Source organism: Musca domestica, unplaced genomic scaffold (genome assembly GCF_030504385.1).
Source record: "Musca domestica strain aabys unplaced genomic scaffold, Musca_domestica.polishedcontigs.V.1.1 4, whole genome shotgun sequence".
Taxonomy (NCBI): Eukaryota; Metazoa; Arthropoda; class Insecta; order Diptera; family Muscidae; genus Musca; species Musca domestica.
The window spans coordinates 19,865,697-19,886,178 of NW_026712328.1; the positions used below are offsets into that span (position 1 = coordinate 19,865,697).

The 20,482-nt window shown below is 32.8% G+C and overlaps 1 protein-coding gene across 8 annotated transcripts in view; it reads right to left on the reverse strand.

Annotated features, from left to right (window-relative positions):
- The window catches only part of LOC101901148 (homeotic protein antennapedia), a 281,076-nt gene that overhangs the window by 19,280 nt on the left and 241,314 nt on the right, over positions 1–20,482 (reverse strand). For 6 of the 8 annotated variants that reach the window (XM_059126636.1, XM_059126632.1, XM_059126634.1 and 3 more), the window contains 4 exons: positions 3,183–3,496; positions 2,190–3,115; positions 743–781; positions 393–431 (listed from right to left, as the gene is read on the reverse strand). In XM_059126636.1, the coding sequence (XP_058982619.1) occupies positions 393–431; positions 743–781; positions 2,190–2,807 (696 nt within the window). In that variant the 5' untranslated portion in view covers positions 2,808–3,115; positions 3,183–3,496. The remainder of the gene's footprint in view (positions 1–392; positions 432–742; positions 782–2,189; positions 3,116–3,182; positions 3,497–20,482) is intronic. The other 2 variants (XM_059126638.1, XM_059126639.1) reach the window with 2 other exon arrangements.

A 20,482-nucleotide genomic window follows, 5' to 3' on the forward strand; every position in this document is an offset into this window, starting at 1 on the left:
TTTTCACATTATAATCAAGTTAAGGTGGGAATACATAAGCAGCTTGGCAGCGTTCCAAGGCATATTAGAGCTAAATTATAAGCATAGTGACGTCGGAATTCAAGTACGACTCGGACATTTCTTTATAATGTATCACATAATATGCCATGCGACGATGGTTATGTATTCTCGCCTTTAGCAAGTTCACTTATAAATAAAATATATCAAAGGAAGGGAAAAGTCTTGATGAATTTCCTTATGTTCGATTTTTTGAAATTTTGGGCTAAGTAAACAGAAAATAGACTAAAAATTCCTTGTTAATAAAACGAACCAAACTACAATCTCTTTTGGTTTTCTAATCCAGGTTATTTACACAATTCTAAAAGGACACATTTGAAGAAAGAATGTCTTACCTCCGTAACATCGGGTACTCCGACATCATTGTAACCCAACTAAAATAAATATGTAGACAAAAATCGCGAAGTGAATAAATAGGTTTACATGATATAAAATAATAAGAAGAAAATTAAATGTTATATTACGGAATTGAAAAATAACTTGACTCCATATCTGAAATGTCTAAAGACATTTGGTAGTCAACTAAATAAAAATACCTAGAGGCATTTCACTAACACCGAAAATGTGTTGGAGGAAATGTGGAACCTTTAGGTGACAACTAAAACATAAATTTAGAGTCAAGTTGTAATAGAAAATAAAATTCATGCTGATAGTTGCTTTTTTTTTTATTTGACATTTTTCTTACCTCCGTAACATCGGGTACTACGACATCATTGTAACCCAACTAGAAAAATATGCAAATAAGATCGGGATGTGAGTAAATTTATTTTGAAGTTAAAAGAATTAGACACGAAAAAACACACAAAACTGAAGAGAACACACAGAAAATGAATTAAAGTATCCCGATCCAATTATGGTGCCAATTAACAATTCTCATTTCATCGACTAACTTGAAACCATATAACAAGTTGATGTCGTAGCAATCTTTTTAAAATGTTACAAAAATTCACTCAATTTTTTAAACATAGGTTCCTTGTCTTCTCATTAAAACTTTTAACATTTTATTAAAATTTGAACAGATCGTTTTACAACTATCGATGTAAGTAGATCTGCATAACCTATGTTACCTCCGAATAAGTATTTTAAAAATTTATTTTCGTTTCATTATCCACAACTAAAACGACTGAAAGATTTGTCCGTGGCGTCGCGTCTAATGTTGCCAACCAAGCGAACACAGAAAATCAATGCGAATCACTTCTTTCTCTGAACGCAACACAAAGATCAAGTGTTAATTGGGCTTGAATCTTTCACCGGATTCAAGGGGATATCATGAGATATAAGGGGATATCATAAATATTTTTCGAATCCAGCGACCAAAGGTCCGATCATGTAGTCTTGAAAACCAAAACACCGAACAATATGAAGTCAACAGAAGCGATACCAACTATATCTGATGATATGTGATTTAGCGGCAAAATTTCAAAATTTATTAACATTATGTTAACAATTCGCTTATATTTTGTATTTTAATTTTAATAACAGTAAGTGTTTTTGCACCTGATCAAATAATAATCTGTGATAAATGGAACATCTTTTTTTTGCCATGCTCCGAATAATGGAAAAATGTTGTATGTTTTGTTTAAAATAACTGTTAGTTTTGCTTTCATTTGTGATTTCAATAACAACTCAAGGACAACAAGGTGAGTACCATCTTGTTCTATTATGATCTGATCTAAAGCCATATAATATAATGAGACATTTCGTTTTTGTTTTGATTCAATAGATGGTGTTTGTAGTAGAAAAACATGTTATAACATAACATAGCTGACACTTTTATAGGATTTCCAGTGATTTTTATCGATTCCATGTACAAGATAGCGCTCTGAATTGAATTTTATGAGCATGTATCTGTTGCTTTTCTCAGCGGTTTTCCCCATTTTTTTCGCGTTTTTGGAATAACATATTTCTGTAATTTTTCAAATGCATTGACACAAATTTCGTCGACTTTATATTTTCTACAAAATATAAGACCTATCCTTAATTTTAAATAGTTGGGTTTCTATTTCTCAAACAAAAAATGAACAAATCAAAATTCGAAAAGTGTCTTGCAATTAAACACTTGTTGTTGAACGCGAAAATATTATGCCTCCACCGACAGAATAGATTAACACAATTTTCTTTTTGTTACTCACCTGAGCCTGTGAATGCTGCATATGATGCTGCATGGCCATTTGAGGATTCATATGATGACCGCCAACCATTTGATCCGCCAACGGTGGAGAACCGCCCTCATGTACCATACCCAAACCGCCGACAGCCGCTTGCAGTTTACAGCTAGCATAGACGACAGGTTGATGTTGTTGCTGCTGCTGTTGAGGATGTTGTTGATGCGCCGGTACTTGTTGCTGTGTTACCTGTTGTTGCGTCACCTGCGGATGATGTTGTTGGTGGGCATCGTTTAGCGGTTGTTGTTGCGGTGGACCCTGTTGTTGTGGAACCATTTGTGCACCATTCGCCTGCGATGGTGGCACACAGCCACCCACCTGACTTGAGGGACTGTCGGGTCGGGAATAGACACCATGTTGGTCCATACCCTGGCCATTGTAGTAGGGCATACGATCATAAGGCGGGAAACGTGGATAAGGCATATTGCCCTGATGATTTGGTGTCTGACTGTAGTGATGCATCTGTTGGGCATCGAGATCGGCAACACCGTTACCCGGATAGTGACCATGGTGCATGTCGGCACCCATATAGCTGTTTGTAAAGTATGACGTCATACTTTCACAGTTATTTGTACTCATAGTCATCTTGAAGCTTGGAGTTCTGTTGCTGTGTACGCGAGAGGGAGTTGGTGTTGTGCAGGTGTTGGTTGTTTTTTTGGTGAATCTTACGATCTAATGACTTCTTTTGCTAGAAAGCAAATTTACTTTATTTAGTTATTGTTCCGGGTGGTTTTTGTTTACACAAGAATTTACAAACTAGGAGTTTGAAATGTTGCTTGAAGCTAATTGTTTTTGTTATGTTTTCTTGTCTATACAACTTATATTTAAAATATAATATATGATGTTGATTTTGTTTTAAATATTTTTTTTTTCTCTCAGTGGCTTGTGTAAATCTGTAACGGGAAATTTTTGCAATTATTAAATGAATTCTTTAGTTTTTTTTTAGAAATGTATACTTACCTTATTGTTAACACTTAAGTACAAAAATTTACAATTTAAAAGTGTTGAGGTATAAAAATGATTACGTTTTATCCGATGTTCCTTTCAGTTGCTCGGCTTTGTCTAGTCCTTGTATATGATGATTTGGATAGTATGAAATTCTCCCAGGAAAACAAATATAATAGTCAGCAGCAATTTGTAGTTTGTAGAAAAATTTAACTAAGTATAGTTATTTTGAGGCGGGGCAGCAAAAAAGTTTCCAAAATTACTTTTTATACGTTCAGGCTTTTCAGTGATATAGTTTATCCAAAAAGAGGTGTCTTGATTGTGAAACTCTAAAAAGAATTATAAAAAATTGAGGGGAAAGTAGTGATATGAGTATATACTTAAAAAAACCGACGAAAAATAAATAATTTTTTTTATTATTAGTTTTTTTTTAATTTTACAAATAATTATATATTTATTTTTTTTTTTTTTTTAATATTTAATCCATAATTATATAATATTTCTCGCAGTGTAATGAAAATCGCTATTAGTTGAGGGTCCGTGCTGAAAAGGTTCGTGTCCATGATATAATTTTTTAAGGTTTCACTTGGCAACGTTTCGTTTATTGTGAATGGAAATTAATATCAAGGTTCGCGTCTTAAATGTTGGTTATACTAACTTAGGTAATGAGTGTAGCCCAATAGTTTGATTATGTATCAAAGAAAATAACCATTGATATTTTCAAATAATTGTGAACGGGTAATAACCTCATGGTTGATAACTTGGAACTAAACTTGGCTTTCGACTTTAGTTGGTAATACTAATTATTTTAATGTTGGAAATTTTTTCCACTTTATAAGATAATAAAGTGAGGGTAGATGGCTAGAGACAGAGCTGAGTTTCGAATTTACTAAAAAAAATATCACATAAGGTGGATGTGCGAAAAAAATTTACCAGTGTTACCAGCTCTGGATATACCGTGATTACTATTATTGGGAATGTCTATTTACTTTTCCAGCAAGATTTGCTCCCTGAGTTTTTTAGGGATAGACCATGGTAGAAAAATACAGGTAGATGCATCAACGCTTAGGAGCATTGATATGTCAAAAATTTTGAAATTTCTTTTCAAATAAAAGTAGGTTTTTATATGTTTTCTTATACGACGTCATTCGGGGGTTATTATAATATGCCCTTTTCAACAATTTTTACAAATTTAAATAATTTTTCATTTAACATTTTTAATTCCAAAATTGGTTTGACAGTTCATTGTCTCAGCAGCTGCGTCGATGCGTCTACCTATATTCTTCTACCATGGGATAGACGGAAGATGGTTTTCTTTTTGTATACAGAGAAATTGGTAAGCTCTAGGATCATGAAAATAAACAGCTTATCAAAAAACTACTGATCGAACATTGTTCTCCTGCATCGTCCAGTCATCTCTCAGCACCAGTGTTGCCGTTTGAAATTTTTATTTCAGCCCATATTTTACGTAGATACCGATAGTAAATATATCGGATGTTTATAGAGAAATATATACAATGTATATATAAGAGGGAGGGGGATGTTAGCTAGAATGCTTATATCTCAAGATTGGCTGTACCGATTTCGTCAAATTTTGTCAATTCAGAATGCCCTCTTAACATAAAAGTATAAAATCTAAAAAAAAATCTCATAAAAAGATGCCTATAACGATGTTAATATAGATTTTGCAGTATTTTGTGACATTTTTTTATTTTTTCATATTTTTTATCGCATGCGATTTTTTCAATTTGACTTATACTATTGAATTGTACATTTTGTAATATGTTTTCATTTTACAACACAGGTTGGGGTTATTATATACAGATTGCAATTATCCTCACGAAAAGGGTAGGGTTAGGCTCAGAAGAGCTAGGCCCATTGTTTTCAAAGATGTCCGCAATATATTTAGGGGTTGAAATGGACCAACAACTAATAATGTTCCTGATTTTGCAGCCGTTATAAAGTTAACAAATTGAATCCAAAGGAAATCTCGCATGAAGTTCTAGTTTAGGATAGCGGGTAGAATGGACCACTACTTTTGTGTGTAAAAAAACCAACATTTCTTACAACTTCTGGCTTTTTTTTGGTGATACAGATGGGCCCTTTGCTATTGGAGTTGATCGCAAAATATTTAGGGGTTCAAATGAACCAAAAACAGAAAAAAATTCCTGCTCACGCAATTAAAGAGAGTTAAGAACAGGGAAGAATTCTAGCATTTTGGATAACCATTGGTATATGTAGCTGTAAAATGGACCACAACAACTAACAGCACAATTGAGTGCGTAAATATTGGGCAAATGTCCCTGGTCAAACCGCTAAGGGTAATATCTGGGCAGTGCTCCATGACATAATCTCAAAAGCGAAATCTTTCAAAATGGATTTGGACATGAGGGGGCTTCTAACATATTGTAGTGTTGTAGGGTATCACATGGTCGGCCCCGCACGACTATAGCCTAATGTATTATATATATATTACTAAAAAACTTAACAAAAATCTATAAAATAAATAACGATTCATCTCAATAAAAAAATATAAAATTCAGTTAGTAATAAAAAAAATTAAATTACATAAAAATAAACAATGAAAAATAAATTTGTACCCAATATGGAAAAAATCCGCCCAAAATCCGCCCAAACCACAAAATTTATCTTTTTTCCGCCCAAATTTGAGCGGAAACGCCCAAAACGGCAACACTGCTCAGCACACAACGATTAAGATTTTCCTCTCATTTCGCTTTCTATTACAGATATTTACGACCAACATCGTAACAACAAATTCAGTACCATTTTGAAAACATGTTAAAGAAATATCGAGTATATCAAACAAGTCCAAAGTAATGTTAATCCTATTTCATTACCCAGTTTGTCTATAGAAAATATTTTTTTCTTAAAATAAATTATAAATTATTTAAACATTAGTAAACCAAAAATTTTTCTATTCAAACTTAGTTGTTTAACCTAGACCATTTATTAATATAACATTTGACCCCATAAATCATAATATTTAAACACAATAACCCGTTCAACAACACAAACAGATAAGCAGACAGAAGCATAAAATGGAATTTAAACAATTTAAATGGATATTCCATTTCGCTATTATGTAGCCTTTACAAGAAAAGGTGTCACGTTACAAAAAAATAAAAAATCAAATTAAACAAAAAACTAAAATATTTTGTATAGAGCCACCCAAAAGAGGGAGAAAGGTCAAACATTCCATTTTTGACCTGTTAAATTTTTTTGTATCTCTGCTTTTCTTCCTCTCATAACGAAAATCTGAGCCTTGAAACAAAACAAAAAAATCAAACAATCTCTTCTTGTTTTAAACTCCAGATACTCAATCTGCATGGTAGCTAAGAGAGCATTGGGGTGTTGCATTCTATTCTATCGAGACATGGTATGTTGAAACTGACAAAACCAAAGCTTCCGTTTCAATTATTGTGAATACCGTTATGGCAGAACAATGCCGAACCGGAAACAAATATGCGACGACAATGCCAACAACAATCAGACAACAAACTCCAAACCAAAGGCAAACAATGCTAATAATAATGGCATCAGGCATTTAAACCTCACATCATACTTTCTTCTCCCACGTACAGCACACAAAAGAATGCCAGACACATGCGGAGGGGCAGAGATATCGTTTGGCTGGCGGGCTAGGTTGGCCACTCATTCTTTCTTTCACTCATTCATTTACACAAAGTTTGCAATATTCATATCACGACAATATCAATGCATGTGTGTTTGTGTGAAGTTGGGAGGTATATGAACGGATGCTGTCTAATGTCTGCCATTCATAAAGTTATCAGCTATCATGGAGAGGTATGTTGAACAGCCCATAGACCTTTTTTTGATTGAGGCAAAAGAGAAATGTGCTGCTTTTTTAACAGAGGTCGAAAAGCAATAGCTGCTAAGGAATTTCAAGGCAAAAGAGTATTCAAAAAGGTATAAAAATGTCTTAACTCGACACAAAAATTAAATAATAATTCATAAGGAAATGCGAGATTATTAATTATTATTATCTACTATCAAAGTGTTTCAGCGCAAACTAAAAATAATAGAGTTCGAATACAAGTGAAATTCTACAAAAAATATTGGAAAATAGGCAGTCAGTGAACTTTATCGCCCAAACCTTGAATTTTATATAAAACCATAGTAGGACACTGAACCAAACGTTGATTTTTAGTTCTAAAATTCGTAAGGGAACTTTGTCGCCTTAAAGAAGATTGTTTCTAATTTTTGTAAGAAAACTTGGTTATCCCTCCCTTTTTTGACAAAATTCGTAGCGGAATTTTTCTGCTCATACTTTACAGGCCCAAATATATAAAGGTTTGAAATAATAAGGAATTTTATTTGTATAACCATATTGTGAATGACATTTATTTCTCTTATGATATTTCATTTATTGATTATTCCATTGCAAAAACCATTTAAGCGGAAAAATTAAGATAACACATTGTGGATTTCACTCAAAGAAAATGTATATATATTCATATATGTTAACATATCATTTGTACAAAAAAACCAAAGCATACTTTAGGGGTTATATTAATGAATAGAATTGTTTGCCCCCTAGTGTCGACATGTCAAATTATCAGCATTCGTGAATCGACTAAAATTATTTCATGTGGTTGAAGACTTGGGTATGGTGTGTTTGTGTGTTCGCTATGAGGCAATAGGTGGCAGTAAGTTAAACTCAAAGAAAAATGCTAGTAATTAAATATATAAAGTAAGGAAATACATTTTTATATTTATTTTTATTTTTAATATAAAACTTTTTACTATGATAACCGATTTTCACTTTATAATAAACCGAAAAAGAGCAAATCTAGTCTTATATGTTTTGGAACAGAGCAAATATGTTGTATATATGTAATAAACATTTTGAATCGGATGGTCATTTGTTACTTTTTCGTACCATTTAATCTTAATAATTTAATTAAAATATTCCTATAGTAAAGAAAGTGATTTCAATTTAATATTAGAAATTAATTATATTAGACTGCAAGCGGAATATCTAATTAGCTTATTCTACTAAGAGATAATTGATATAAAATATGACAACCTATTTAACAGATTTATTATTCATTGAATACTATGTGTAGTGAATGAAATGATTAATTAAGACAAGTCATTTAATGTTAATCAAAATTAATTATATCTTAAAATTACCTAATTTATTGAACTACATTTTCAATAACGAAAACTTTCTTACTAAAAACTATCAAAAAATTAAAGTAAAAATCACAATTTGTGCCAGTCACACTTAACTGTCGGCAATGTCCATGAAATTAATATTTTACCCCTATAAGCGAAGGAACACACAAAATCGATGAACTCAAAATGTCGACCCATTTAGAGGTGGACACATCATGTTGAACTGTATAGATAATTGCCGCAACATGATACATTGAAATCAACCACTTTTATTCCTTGGTTTGGGAGTAATAAACGCCTGAAATTGAACCATAAAGAAAAGAAAGAACATATGTGTACGCTCCCACAAACTAAAATTAACAAAAAAAATCTGAAACCTTTTTTGATGGAAGAGTAACCTGGTCATAGCAGGGAATGCAATGCAAACGCCTACAATTTTCGTAGATGGCGGCAAAAATAAAAAAAACTACAATGTATGTTTAGTATCAGCGGAGCTCAGCTGCAAAAATAAAACGCAATAAAGCGTTTAAAAATTTAAGCTGAAATTTGAGATTTGAACTCAAGCCGGAGATTATTTGAAAACTATGAAATTTCAATTGAAAATTTCAGATATTTACCTAAACAATTAAACTGAAAACAAATGCTGGGACATCTATCTGAAAGAGAACCATGAGTAGTTTTTAGTCTTCATATTAAAAAAAGTCTATGACTATTCTAGAAATAGTAAGAAACTCTCTTTTTTGTTTTTTTTTTTTTGTCGAAATTTTTATTATGATGTTTACAACATCCAAAAAAAAATTGCATTCGGCTGAATTTGATTGTTCTTATTAGCTGAAAGGTTTATTCTGAAGGTTTGCCTTTAAGTTTTGACATTTTACTAGTTTTTCATTTCGGTACTTTGTGGGTAAAGTGTGGCGAATACAGTATATCCTAATTTAAATTCTGAATCTCTCATATTTCAGATTATTCTCGTATCAGCCGTAATTGTTTCAAACATAATTTATGTTAAAAATAGCAACATTAAGTGTGATTTTGCGGAAGTAAGCAAGTATGGGATTTTTCCGAATCTCATAATTATAAAAACAAAAAAATTAATACAGCCAAAGAGGGAACTAAAAGAACAAACAAAATTAGTTTAACAACTCAGGAACTAATCTAATTTACTGGTTGTCTGCTATCTTGGCGGCAAGAAATCTCAATGATTTCCCCCTCAACAAAAAAAAAACCGAAATTATAGGCAAGCAAATTTTTAGTTCAAGCCAAGCATAAATGTTAACTACAGTGTGGCCCTACCCGACAAAAGGCAAATGTCTGAAAAAAAAACGTTAGATTTAACAACGGATCTGTGGTGTGGAAGGCGAGAAAAAATCAACAACCAAGAAATAATAGAAGATGAACGGTATATTCCATTAACTTGCCCTCCACCACTAAAGATTGGATGGTCGGATGGATGGATGAATGGTTAGTTGGTGGCGTCTGGCTATGACGATGAACAACAACGACAACGACGACTACGATGGTGGTGATGACGATGATGACGACGACGCATCACTGAGTTTTTACGCTTCCCCTCACATATATATACACACACAAACAACAATACATTAAAGTCGTAAATCAAAATGGCTGATAGTTAAATGTTTGAGAAAACTCTAAAGAACAAACGAACAGTGGCAGGCAGGCTGGCAAGCAGCATTGAACTGTGCTGAATAGTGTCAGAAAAACGCTGAAATGAAAAGCAGCAGTCACCATCATCAAACAGAGCATAACAAACATTCAAACTCTCTCAGAGCCTAAACAAACGTAGTAAACTTGTAATCGTTCATTCGACTTCAATCAACATCATTTGGACGGTGTCACAGGCAGTAAACAGAAAACGCCACAAAGGGACAAAAAAAAATTAAAAACAAAACATAAACGTAGAATACATGGGATAAGGAAGTGGTGATAGATATTGAAAATATTAAGGTTGTGGAATTGAATATGTGTTAGGAAAATATTAAATTTTTTTGGAAGATCAAGCAATGAGAATTGGAGAAAATAGTTCATACCAGACAGAATGTAATGTATGTCGAAAGGTCTTTAACGGCATGTATTTTTTACAGATCACTAAATCCCTTTTCCAAATCATGTAAATTCTAGCTACAACGGCAGATCCTTATACTTTTATCCAGCTCCTAATGGAGTTTTGTTTAGTTTGCGGTAAACATTTGGAAAATCAATTTTTTGTAATCGAAAATCGAGATTAACATATCGAAAACTTGTATTTTATGTAGAAAGTAAAAACCGACGAGTCAAAAGAACGACTTTTGCTTTTGACAAGGAGATCCTTTTATCAAATTCCAAAAGAGATCCCTGGAGTTTGTTAAATTTCGAAAAAGTTCGACGATGGAACAGTGAAGGTGCTCTGTTTTGTGGATACAATGTGTATTTCAAATAACAGCTTAATTTTGATTTAAAATGATCTGGTGGGTTCGGAAAGCTATATGCAAATAGGTACCAAACTTGATTTCGAGTGATAAAACTATGTTACGAATTGACACCTCATCTGCCAAATTCTTCGAATATAGCCTCATCTCGTATTTTCTTTAAAGTTTCGACTCACTGGAAAGAGGTCTACTTGATGGGCCACGAAGCGTTATAAATTTTGGAAGATGACAATGAACGAAACTCTTTCAAACTTTGGGAGTAGTCAAATAGCTGATTGTACTTGAATGGGTGTGTGTTGCTTTCTATACAAATAAAAAAGAACTCGGGAAAGTTGTTATTACATAAAATAAGTAAACGAAGATTTCCGTTCGGGCCTCAACACAGTAACATTTATAATTATTTTTTTTTTATTTTTTATAATGCTTTTATAATATTTTTGGGTATTTACAAAGCGATTGTAGCTGATTTTTCACAAATATCTATATAGGTAACTAGTTAAAAATATTTTTTCTCGGCTTATTATTTGTCATAAGCTCCTTAAATGAATCACTTTTTGTTTTTAATTTTAGATATTTTATTAGATCATTAAAAGGTATTTAAATACCTATTTGCATTACACATTCCGATCCCAGAGGACCTCCCATTAAGCTTATACTATATCCCTCGAATTCCATTCAAAGCCCCTCCCCATTTTCTGCGCCTTATTTGTCTAACAATGGCTATGGCAAATATAGTTTGCATTGGCTCATAGCAGTCATAGTTAAACATTAGCAATAAGTCTCTTAGGTAAACAATAGCAACAACAAAGCATTCATAAACCGATTCACACATAGGGCACACACATGTGTGATTTTGATGTGTGTCGTTTGTGTTGTTGTTTTTCATTCGTATTTTTTTCTCACAGTCCATACAAAAACACACATTCGCTTGTTTGGTTGGCTGGCTGGCTGGCTGATTTAACTCTATAAGTATTGTTTGCCGTTGATGTTGTTGTTATTGTTTTCGTTGTTGCTTCGTTTATCGTTATGAATGCGAATGAGGAATGATTGATTGTCTTAAAGAGAGTGAGCATTCACATGTCATATGAATGAGTATGGCAATGGCCATTCTCAGATATTCCATCTCTTTTCCTCGTAAGTGATTTGTTGGTGTGCCATTCAGCGTCGGGTTGAGGAATGAGAAAATTTGTGGCCAAATGAGATGATGTACAAATGTATTTCAATTAAAAATTCATGGCAAAACGAGCTACTCAGTTTGTTACTGGTTTTTGATGGCTAGTAATGATTTAAGCCAAGTCTTAATTAAAGCTTTGTTAGCGGATTTGAAATATGAATAACTTGTTGTGTGTGTTTTTATTTTTTTTTGTAAGAAGTAGATTAACAGTTCCATTTGAAAAGAGATAGCTGTTATGGGAATACAATTTGTTTTTGTCATTTTTTAAAGAATATTTAATGAGAGCGTAAATAAACATTTTTTGCTCTCTTTGTGGTATGGTATGACCACAGAGGTGGGTTGGGTTAAAAAAATACAAATTGGGTTATTGTCTTGGCTAGATAAATAATAAATGCAATAATGGCCGTCGGCAAATAAAAATGGGGATTTTTCAGAGTTTTTCATTAGAAGAATTTTAGTTGAATAATTTGATTTTTTTTTTTGATGATTTTCATTATTGAACCTCAAAGTTTTTTTTAGAGATTTGAAGAGAGACAAATTTTTATGAAGTTTGCTATTAAAAATATATATTTGCAATTTCATCACCATCCAAATGCAGCTCTAACTGTTTACTTTCCGGCACTACAGTATGTTTGCATTTTCCGGAAGCATTTCTAATGCAAATTGATTTACTCTTTGCGGCATTAATTTTAAGGCCCCATTGCGAATAAAAATATTTCACTCGGTTAAGATGCGATGAAACATGTTGAAGAGCAACTGACGGGGACTCATCGTGAGCGTAGAGAAGAGAGTCGTCGGCATAAAGTAAACCCTTGGATCCATCAAATACATGGGGAAAGTCGTATATGGATATATTATATAAATGAGATGCTAATATGGATCCTTGCGGCACGCTTGTGTTCCATATTTAATATTCTGAAAACCTGAAGAACAACGAATTTCGAGTGAAATGGTAATTTGGAGAGATATATTAGAATATGTAAACGTTAAATGAAGGATATGTAATTACATTATTGCTAATTTTGAGCTATTACCTATATATCTTTATTATTATGAAACTCCATTATATGGAGGGGATATAAAAATTAAGATTTAGTTCTAGTTTATATAGGGAGCTATATATTAATCCAGAACTGAACAAAAAAAATATAATCTGTTCATTATTTTATTACATTACAATAAATAAAATAATTAATAAATAAACGTTTTTATTTTTTCTCGTCATCTTTAATCTTAAGAAAAAAAACGTCCCCCTTTAATGGTATTGATAACTAATTTAGTTTTCGGAAACTTAAAATACAAAACTATTGCATGTTCTACTTATTTTTTATTGCATTCAATTTAAAGCGCCTTTGTTCAACATCAAAAATTAAAAAAAATAATTACATGACATTCATGCAATGTGTGCTAATCAGCTCAAACTTAGCGAACAGAAAAACAAACTCATGTCCTCAACGATTTTAATGAAACCCGCTCAATAATGCTCTCACTTAATTGTAAGTTCAATTTAACAAAATCATCAAGTATTACAAGAAACCAAAACTCTGTTGTTTCTTAGACTACAAAAAAACAGACTGGGAAAGAAGTGACTGACTGAATTGGCGATTAGGAAAAAATGCGACATAGCATGGCCCAGGGAGGCTGGCAATAACTATAGTCAGACATGGCAAACATTTTCGCACGCAATCATTGTCTTCTTCATCGCCTTAGTCACCGCATGATACCGTCGTCTCGTATACTACAGCCATATACAACAATATATTTTTATTTTCATACAAAAAATACTATATTTTTTATAATCACTAAACATTTCAATTGGTCACCACCATCAGACATCGTTGGAAAGTGGGGTTCGTTTGATAATTCGTTTTTTTTACTATTGATAGAACACTTAAAAAGCCATTAAATAGAATAAAACAACTTGTAGGCTGCTTGTTTGTCTGAGTGTGAGTATGTCATAGTTTAGAAAAAGATTTTAAAAATAAACATAATAAAAAGTATGGAGTTACAGTGGATATTTGGGTGTAAAAGTGATGTTCTTTTTTGACGAAGCGAAAAAAGGTATGCAGTTGGGATTTTGTAGGATTTGTCTGTTTTCTTCTGTCATATATATTTATAAATCATGAAGCTTGTTGTTTCTTTCTCTTGCATTTCTTCAATATTTTATTTAAAAAAACGAAAACTATAAATTTCAGATACAGGGTGAGATGAAAAAACTGCAACCAACTTCAAACTGCTGCCATACTAAGCCACTCATCCGACAGCTGTTAAAATTATTTCAGTGACAGCTCATTATATTGTTTACAAGCGTACAAATGCATTTTGAAAAAAAAAAATCGTTGTCCAGCAGTTTGTAAACAAACTGATCGTGTTTACTTGTCAAAGAGGTCGATTAAAAATGTGCACCTTCGGTTGGCCACCAGAACACAAGCGCCGGCAATGGTGATGATGTGGGTCGCCATAACAGCCGATGGTCGCTCTCCGTTCGTATTAATCGACCGTGGCATCAGAATTAAAGCCTTGGGCTCGCAAATATTTTGGCCGCAGACATTGGACATTCCAACAGGACTCAGCAAGCGCCACCCAAGAATGGTTACAAAATGAGGTTCCTCGCTTCATTTCCAGCGCACCAAAATCTCCGGATACCAATCCGTTGGACTATTGTGGCTGGAGTATTTTGGAAAGCACGGTTGACACTAAAAAACACCAAAGTGTCGATCACCTCAAGCAAGCGCTTCGCTGGGAGTTGTCCAAAATACCGCAGAGCAACATACGGGAAGCTTGTGACGGTTTCATTGGCCGTTTGAAGGCCATAATTTGTGCCAAAGGTGACCAATTCGAACAAATCTAAACTTATTCTAAAATTTGATCCTATTTCCGACATTTCTTATTTTCATTCAATAACATTAAAAAAAAAAATTAAAAAATTATGCCGTTTGACTTTGTTGCAGTTTTATTATCTCACCCTGTATAATTAAAAATATGTTTCAAATACTTCAAAAACGTAATTTCTGAAAATGCGATTGTTTTAAATGTAAAGAATATTTTAAAAATATCTGCTAAACGAACTTAAAGAAAGTGTTTAAGTAAAAATACAAGGTAAGCAATGATTAAACAGCTGTGAACCATTTTTGCCCTAAAAGTAGGCAATGACATATTAACATGTGTTAGAGAAAGTAAAATAATTAAATCTTCGCTCAATATCCAAACACTGTGCTTCTCTCTAAAACACTGTCACTCAAAGAAAAAAGAAGAAAAAACTTAAACCCAATGTAAAGCTGTTTTAGCAATGCGTGCTTTTACGCATTGCTGTTAAGGTTTCTTTCAGCTGGCAGTTTTTTGTTTTTGCTTTTACGTTTGTGATCATTCGCTTAAATAATTGTCCGTCCTTCTTGGTGTGTTTGGCAGATAATGCCAAAGTTGTTGGTGTATAAAGTGAAGATCATGATGTTATTTCAATGATGACGTATTATTTAAACTCTCAGTGTGTATGTGTGTATGAATTGTTTTTTTCTTCTTGCGCAAACAGGAACAAAAACCTGAGCTTGTATCTATAAAAAGAATTTCCTTCAAAAGCTGAAGTTTTGGGCATTTAATGAAAAGACCTCACACAAATCAAATCACATTCGTGCTCACTGGCTGGCTGGCTGGCTAAATGGCTAGCTTGCTTGAAGTTGTATAATGTCGCGAGCGTTCTTTCGTTTTCTTATGTGGCGTGTTCATTGTGTTTTTCGTTTGGTGTTCTGTTTTGGAAATTTTCATGTCTCTTGTCCGTCCGTCTGTCTGTTTGTCTTGGTCATTGGAAACGTGCTCATGTGCCAATCAATATGCCATGCTGAAGTTACATTATTATATACTACGTAGGGATCTTTAATACATCCATCTAAAGGCGCTTTCCGTAGCGCGAGTGTGGACAAAACAGACAGCAAACACAATAACACATCATAGCTGTTGTATGTGTCGTAAACTTTTAAACTGCAACTAAATAACCAACCAGGTTATCGATCTTGTTGGAGGGCAGTTTTTTATCTTAGCTGCAGCTTTCATGTAATGTGATCGAGCAATCGATCGAAGTTATGGATAGATGGATGTTTGAAGTGATTGGTTTTAAGGAATTGAAGGTAATGCTGTTGGGTTTTTGTAGGCATTCGTACAATGTACTCAATTATAAAAGGGATTTGGTTGTGCTCTTATTAAAATAAAATTGTTGCAGTAATAATTAACACCATTTTGAATTCAGAATCCAAATTTTGAAAGGTAAAAAAAATAATAGAAAATGTGTTTTCTGCCTAAAAATATGCAAAATGCAGTAATTTACAAATTAATGTTTCAACCTAATTATACTAAATAGTAATTAAATTAATATATCTTTCCTTAAAGTATGAATAAGTTCTGAAATAAAGCGTAAAATCGGAATACATGGTCCTATTTTGTTTTCCTTAGGCAAGTTGTGACAATTCTATGAACTATTTTCAACTTTTTAATTCATACTAAAATAATTAAATTAAATCTTATAAATAAATTCAAATACTTTAAAAACCCACACAAAAATACTTATGTATACAAACAAAGATATAATATATTCTTATTCTAAGTTGAAAAATCTTGCACGTAAGCTGAGCTATATTTTTAATTTCAAATATTGGATTTAACTAAGCTCTAATTTTATTATTTTTTTTTAATTCAACAACAAATTTTCAGATGATCTTGCTTTAATTTATCCTGCTGTACAGGAGGCCAATTGGCAATTGTTTTTTTCAAAAAAAAAAAAAAAAAAAAATGATATGTTTTTAAAACTAAAATAATGTTCTTGTCAGGGTTTGAACCAATAACGTTGTGTGTTCGAACTGAAATTTTGATGTTTTTGTTTTTGCCTTAAACTATGCAACATACATCAAAATTCGTTGATTATTTTTAGTTTGGTATTAATATTTATTTAAAAAAAAGTTTATCAAAAGACATTCGCCTGCATTATTTCTCCAATTTCCCCCACTGTGCAAGATGTCAGCATTGACAGTTCTATTGACATTACTTATTTCTTCAATAAAAAAAAAAAAACTATATTCATAACTTCTTTCACACAATAACACCTATCGACGCCTTTTTAAGTTTCCCTACATTTCCCTTTCTATTCAAGACAGCTTTTTACTGTCGCTATAACTCCTTTAATTGGATGGGCTCTTGAACACAAAATTAGCATTTAAAAATGGTAAATACAATCAATCACCGTGTGTCTCATACTTGAAATCAAACTGTGCGAAATAATATACATGAGTTTTATTTGATAATTGTATTAAATTATAAATAGTAAATGACACCAAATGGCAATCGAAGATTGACGTGCGGCAGGATTGCAGCAAGAAAAAAAATAAAAACAGGCAGCCTACGAAAGCGAAAAGGCTACTCTATAACCATAAACAGTTTCAAAACTGCCACAAATGACAGACTAAAAATCAACAAGGAACTTGAACGTTTGAGTTGTGGACTCGTATGTAATACCACCAACAACAAAATCATTTTGCACTAACCAACAGCTTGTATGTGCCAGTCTTGGCCCGTATCTTGGCCGGGCTTGGGAGTGAGTGAGCTTGAAAAGACAAAAAAAAAATAAATAAATAAAGCAGACAATCTCTGCTTGCACCTGTTTAAAAGTTCAACACCACTTCACACAATCAGTATGCGCTGTCAAAGTTTGACAGTTAATATACTTTAGCATTAATGCTATATTGCAATGCTTGCTTGGCTGGCCAAAGTTCGCTGCTAGCCTTCTGTTGTTTTAGCCAAGACTGGAGTGTACCATGTTCTAGCTACAGACACATACATGTACGAGCCAATATTTTTTGCTGCTGTTGTTGTAGCATCTTTTTTGAGAGTAAAGCTTTACTAAATGATTGCGTCAGGGGAAAAGCAACAAAGTCTGGATTGTTGTTTCAACTTCTACTCCTGCTGCATTTCATTTTTATTCATTTCGTTTGCTGAAGAAAAAAAAATGCAACGAATCAAGACGTGCATCTTAAAGATAGCTGGAAGCTTTTTCTTCGTGCGTTGCAAGTCAGTGTGTAGTTTTCTTTTTTTTTACTATATTTTGCTAGACAAAACGCAAGTTGTAACATTATTACCACTGGGAATAATATATGAACATGTGAAGCAAAAGAAGCGTACCTTAAACACAGCGCGTTTTCTGGGGAGATTTAAGCATTTATAACGCGTGTGCACAAAGTTATGAAAACAATACGAAAATCACACGCCAACAACGACAACAACAAAATAAGGAATCGTAATCTGAAATGCAACAACGACAAGTAACAGTCATTTAAGACAGTTAAAGTTAACGCTCAGGACAAAAGGAAACAAACGACGAAAATAATCATCGACAATTTTTGTGATCTGTAATCATGACCAAGACTTGAGACAACATCGGAATATTATCTTTGACAGTGCATCGAAGTTAAACAACATTTTGTGATAATAAATCTAATTGTCACATTCGCATTAATATGAAAGTTGGGAAAAAAAGAAGAGAAGTGAAAAAAGCTATAAAACTACAAGACAAAAGGATTGTTATGAATGATAGATTAGACATGTAGCCTAAAGGGTATAATGCTTATTATAAATATTTATGTGATATTGGGTAATTAAGAGTACAATTTTGAGTATTTAATTTTGTTATGAGAATCAGATAATTGGAATTGAAAACTAATACATCAAAGGAGGAAAAACATGAGATCTAGAAGATTTACAACGCACGTAATTTTGTATTATGTATTGCTTGGATTTGTAATTGTCCTCCTTCGAACATAATGTAAATTCAATACAAATATTGATAAACCAATTAATTTTGCCTAAAAGTATGCAACATTCTTCACAAAACGTTGCCCATTTTTATTCTGAAACAAATATTGATACTCAATACATATCCAAAATTAGTATTAATAGAAAAAATCGAAATGATTTTTTTAATTTTAGTCCACCGACCAGTATATGACATCGCTTGAATTATTTCTAAAGTTTTCAATAAGCAAACTGTAGGCAATTACACCTACCCCTGTACAGGGTGAGATAAAAAAAACTGCAACTAACTTCAGACTGCTGTCATTTCTAAGCCACTAAGTCTGACAGCTATTGTTTACAAGCGTACAAAATCATTTTGGTGAGATTTTTCCAGAAAAAGAGTTATTCGTGATAGAATTCAAGCGTAATAGTGTGATTTCTTTATATTTGGCTGGAAAACCACAAGTGGCCAAAATACCGTAGAGCAACTTTCGGGCAGCGTGTGACAGTTTCATTGACCGTTTGAAGGCCATAATTCGTGCCAAAGGTAACCAATTCGAACAAATTTAAACTTATTCTAAAATTTGATGATATTTCCATCATTTTTCTGTCATTCAATTAACTTTAAAAAGAAATGTAAAAATTATGGCGTTTGACTTTGTTGCAGTTTTTATATCACCCTGTATTTGAACATCAAAAATGTCTCTATATTCGAAGAATTTTGCAGCTTGGATGTTGAAGCCAATGCAAGACCCACTTGATTTGAGCTTGTACATTTAATTACTTTAATTTGTTGCGTTCTAATGGCAAATCCATCCATTTTGCTTACTTTTCTCAAAAAACAAAAAAAAAAAAAAACATTTCTGAATCTGTCAAACAAAGTTAAGCGAATAAGAAGTTGCAAAAACGCCCGTCAAGATATTGAAAGACGTAAATGGAATTTTGTTAATTTAAGCACACTTTTTCTTGCTGTTCCAATTCATTTGATTTGCTAACAAAATCTTTACTTCCCAAAACGGGGGTTACCTCTAGTGACAGTGTCATTTGCTGCTCCCCCTCTTGGGGGACAGACACTAACACACACACACACACCAAAATACATAAGGTAGCCAAGAGGAAATAACATTAGTAGCAGTCATCACACAAGTGGAGGAAGAGAAACAAAACAAAATGAAATGAAAAAGAAAACAGAAAAGGCAGAAGTTGAGTTTTTTCTTAAATTTGTTGTGTTGCTTTGTTTTTGTTATGTTGCTTGCTTTTTTGTTCTTTAGTGCTGTTTTGTTTTTGTTCTTGCTCATGGCCTGTCACAGAAATGTCAGCCTTCAGTAAGACAAGCATAAGCAAATCTTCTAGACTTAAGATATACTCATACACAACAATACACTGACTCTTATATTGAAAAAAAAAAAAACAAAAAAAAAAAACACAAGCGGACAGACAGACAGACAAATATACAAACTGACACACTCTATAAATGAATTATTTAAGTCTTTAAATATGGAGAGCAAAACAAAAAAGAAAAGCACAAAAATATTCTTACCAACCCATATGAGTTAAAACAAAATGATACAACAACAAAAGTAACTGACAGTTCAGAGTATAAGAATTTTTTTTGGTCTTTAAGAAGTTACTCAGAAAACGCAAAATAAAAAAAACTAAAGCAGCGTCACTGCTGACACCCTGACAAAAAGAACGTATTCAAGTGAAAACATGCAACAAAATATTTGTCAGTTTTGTTTCAAGAAATGGTGCCAAGAATATTATAATTTCTTTCAACTATT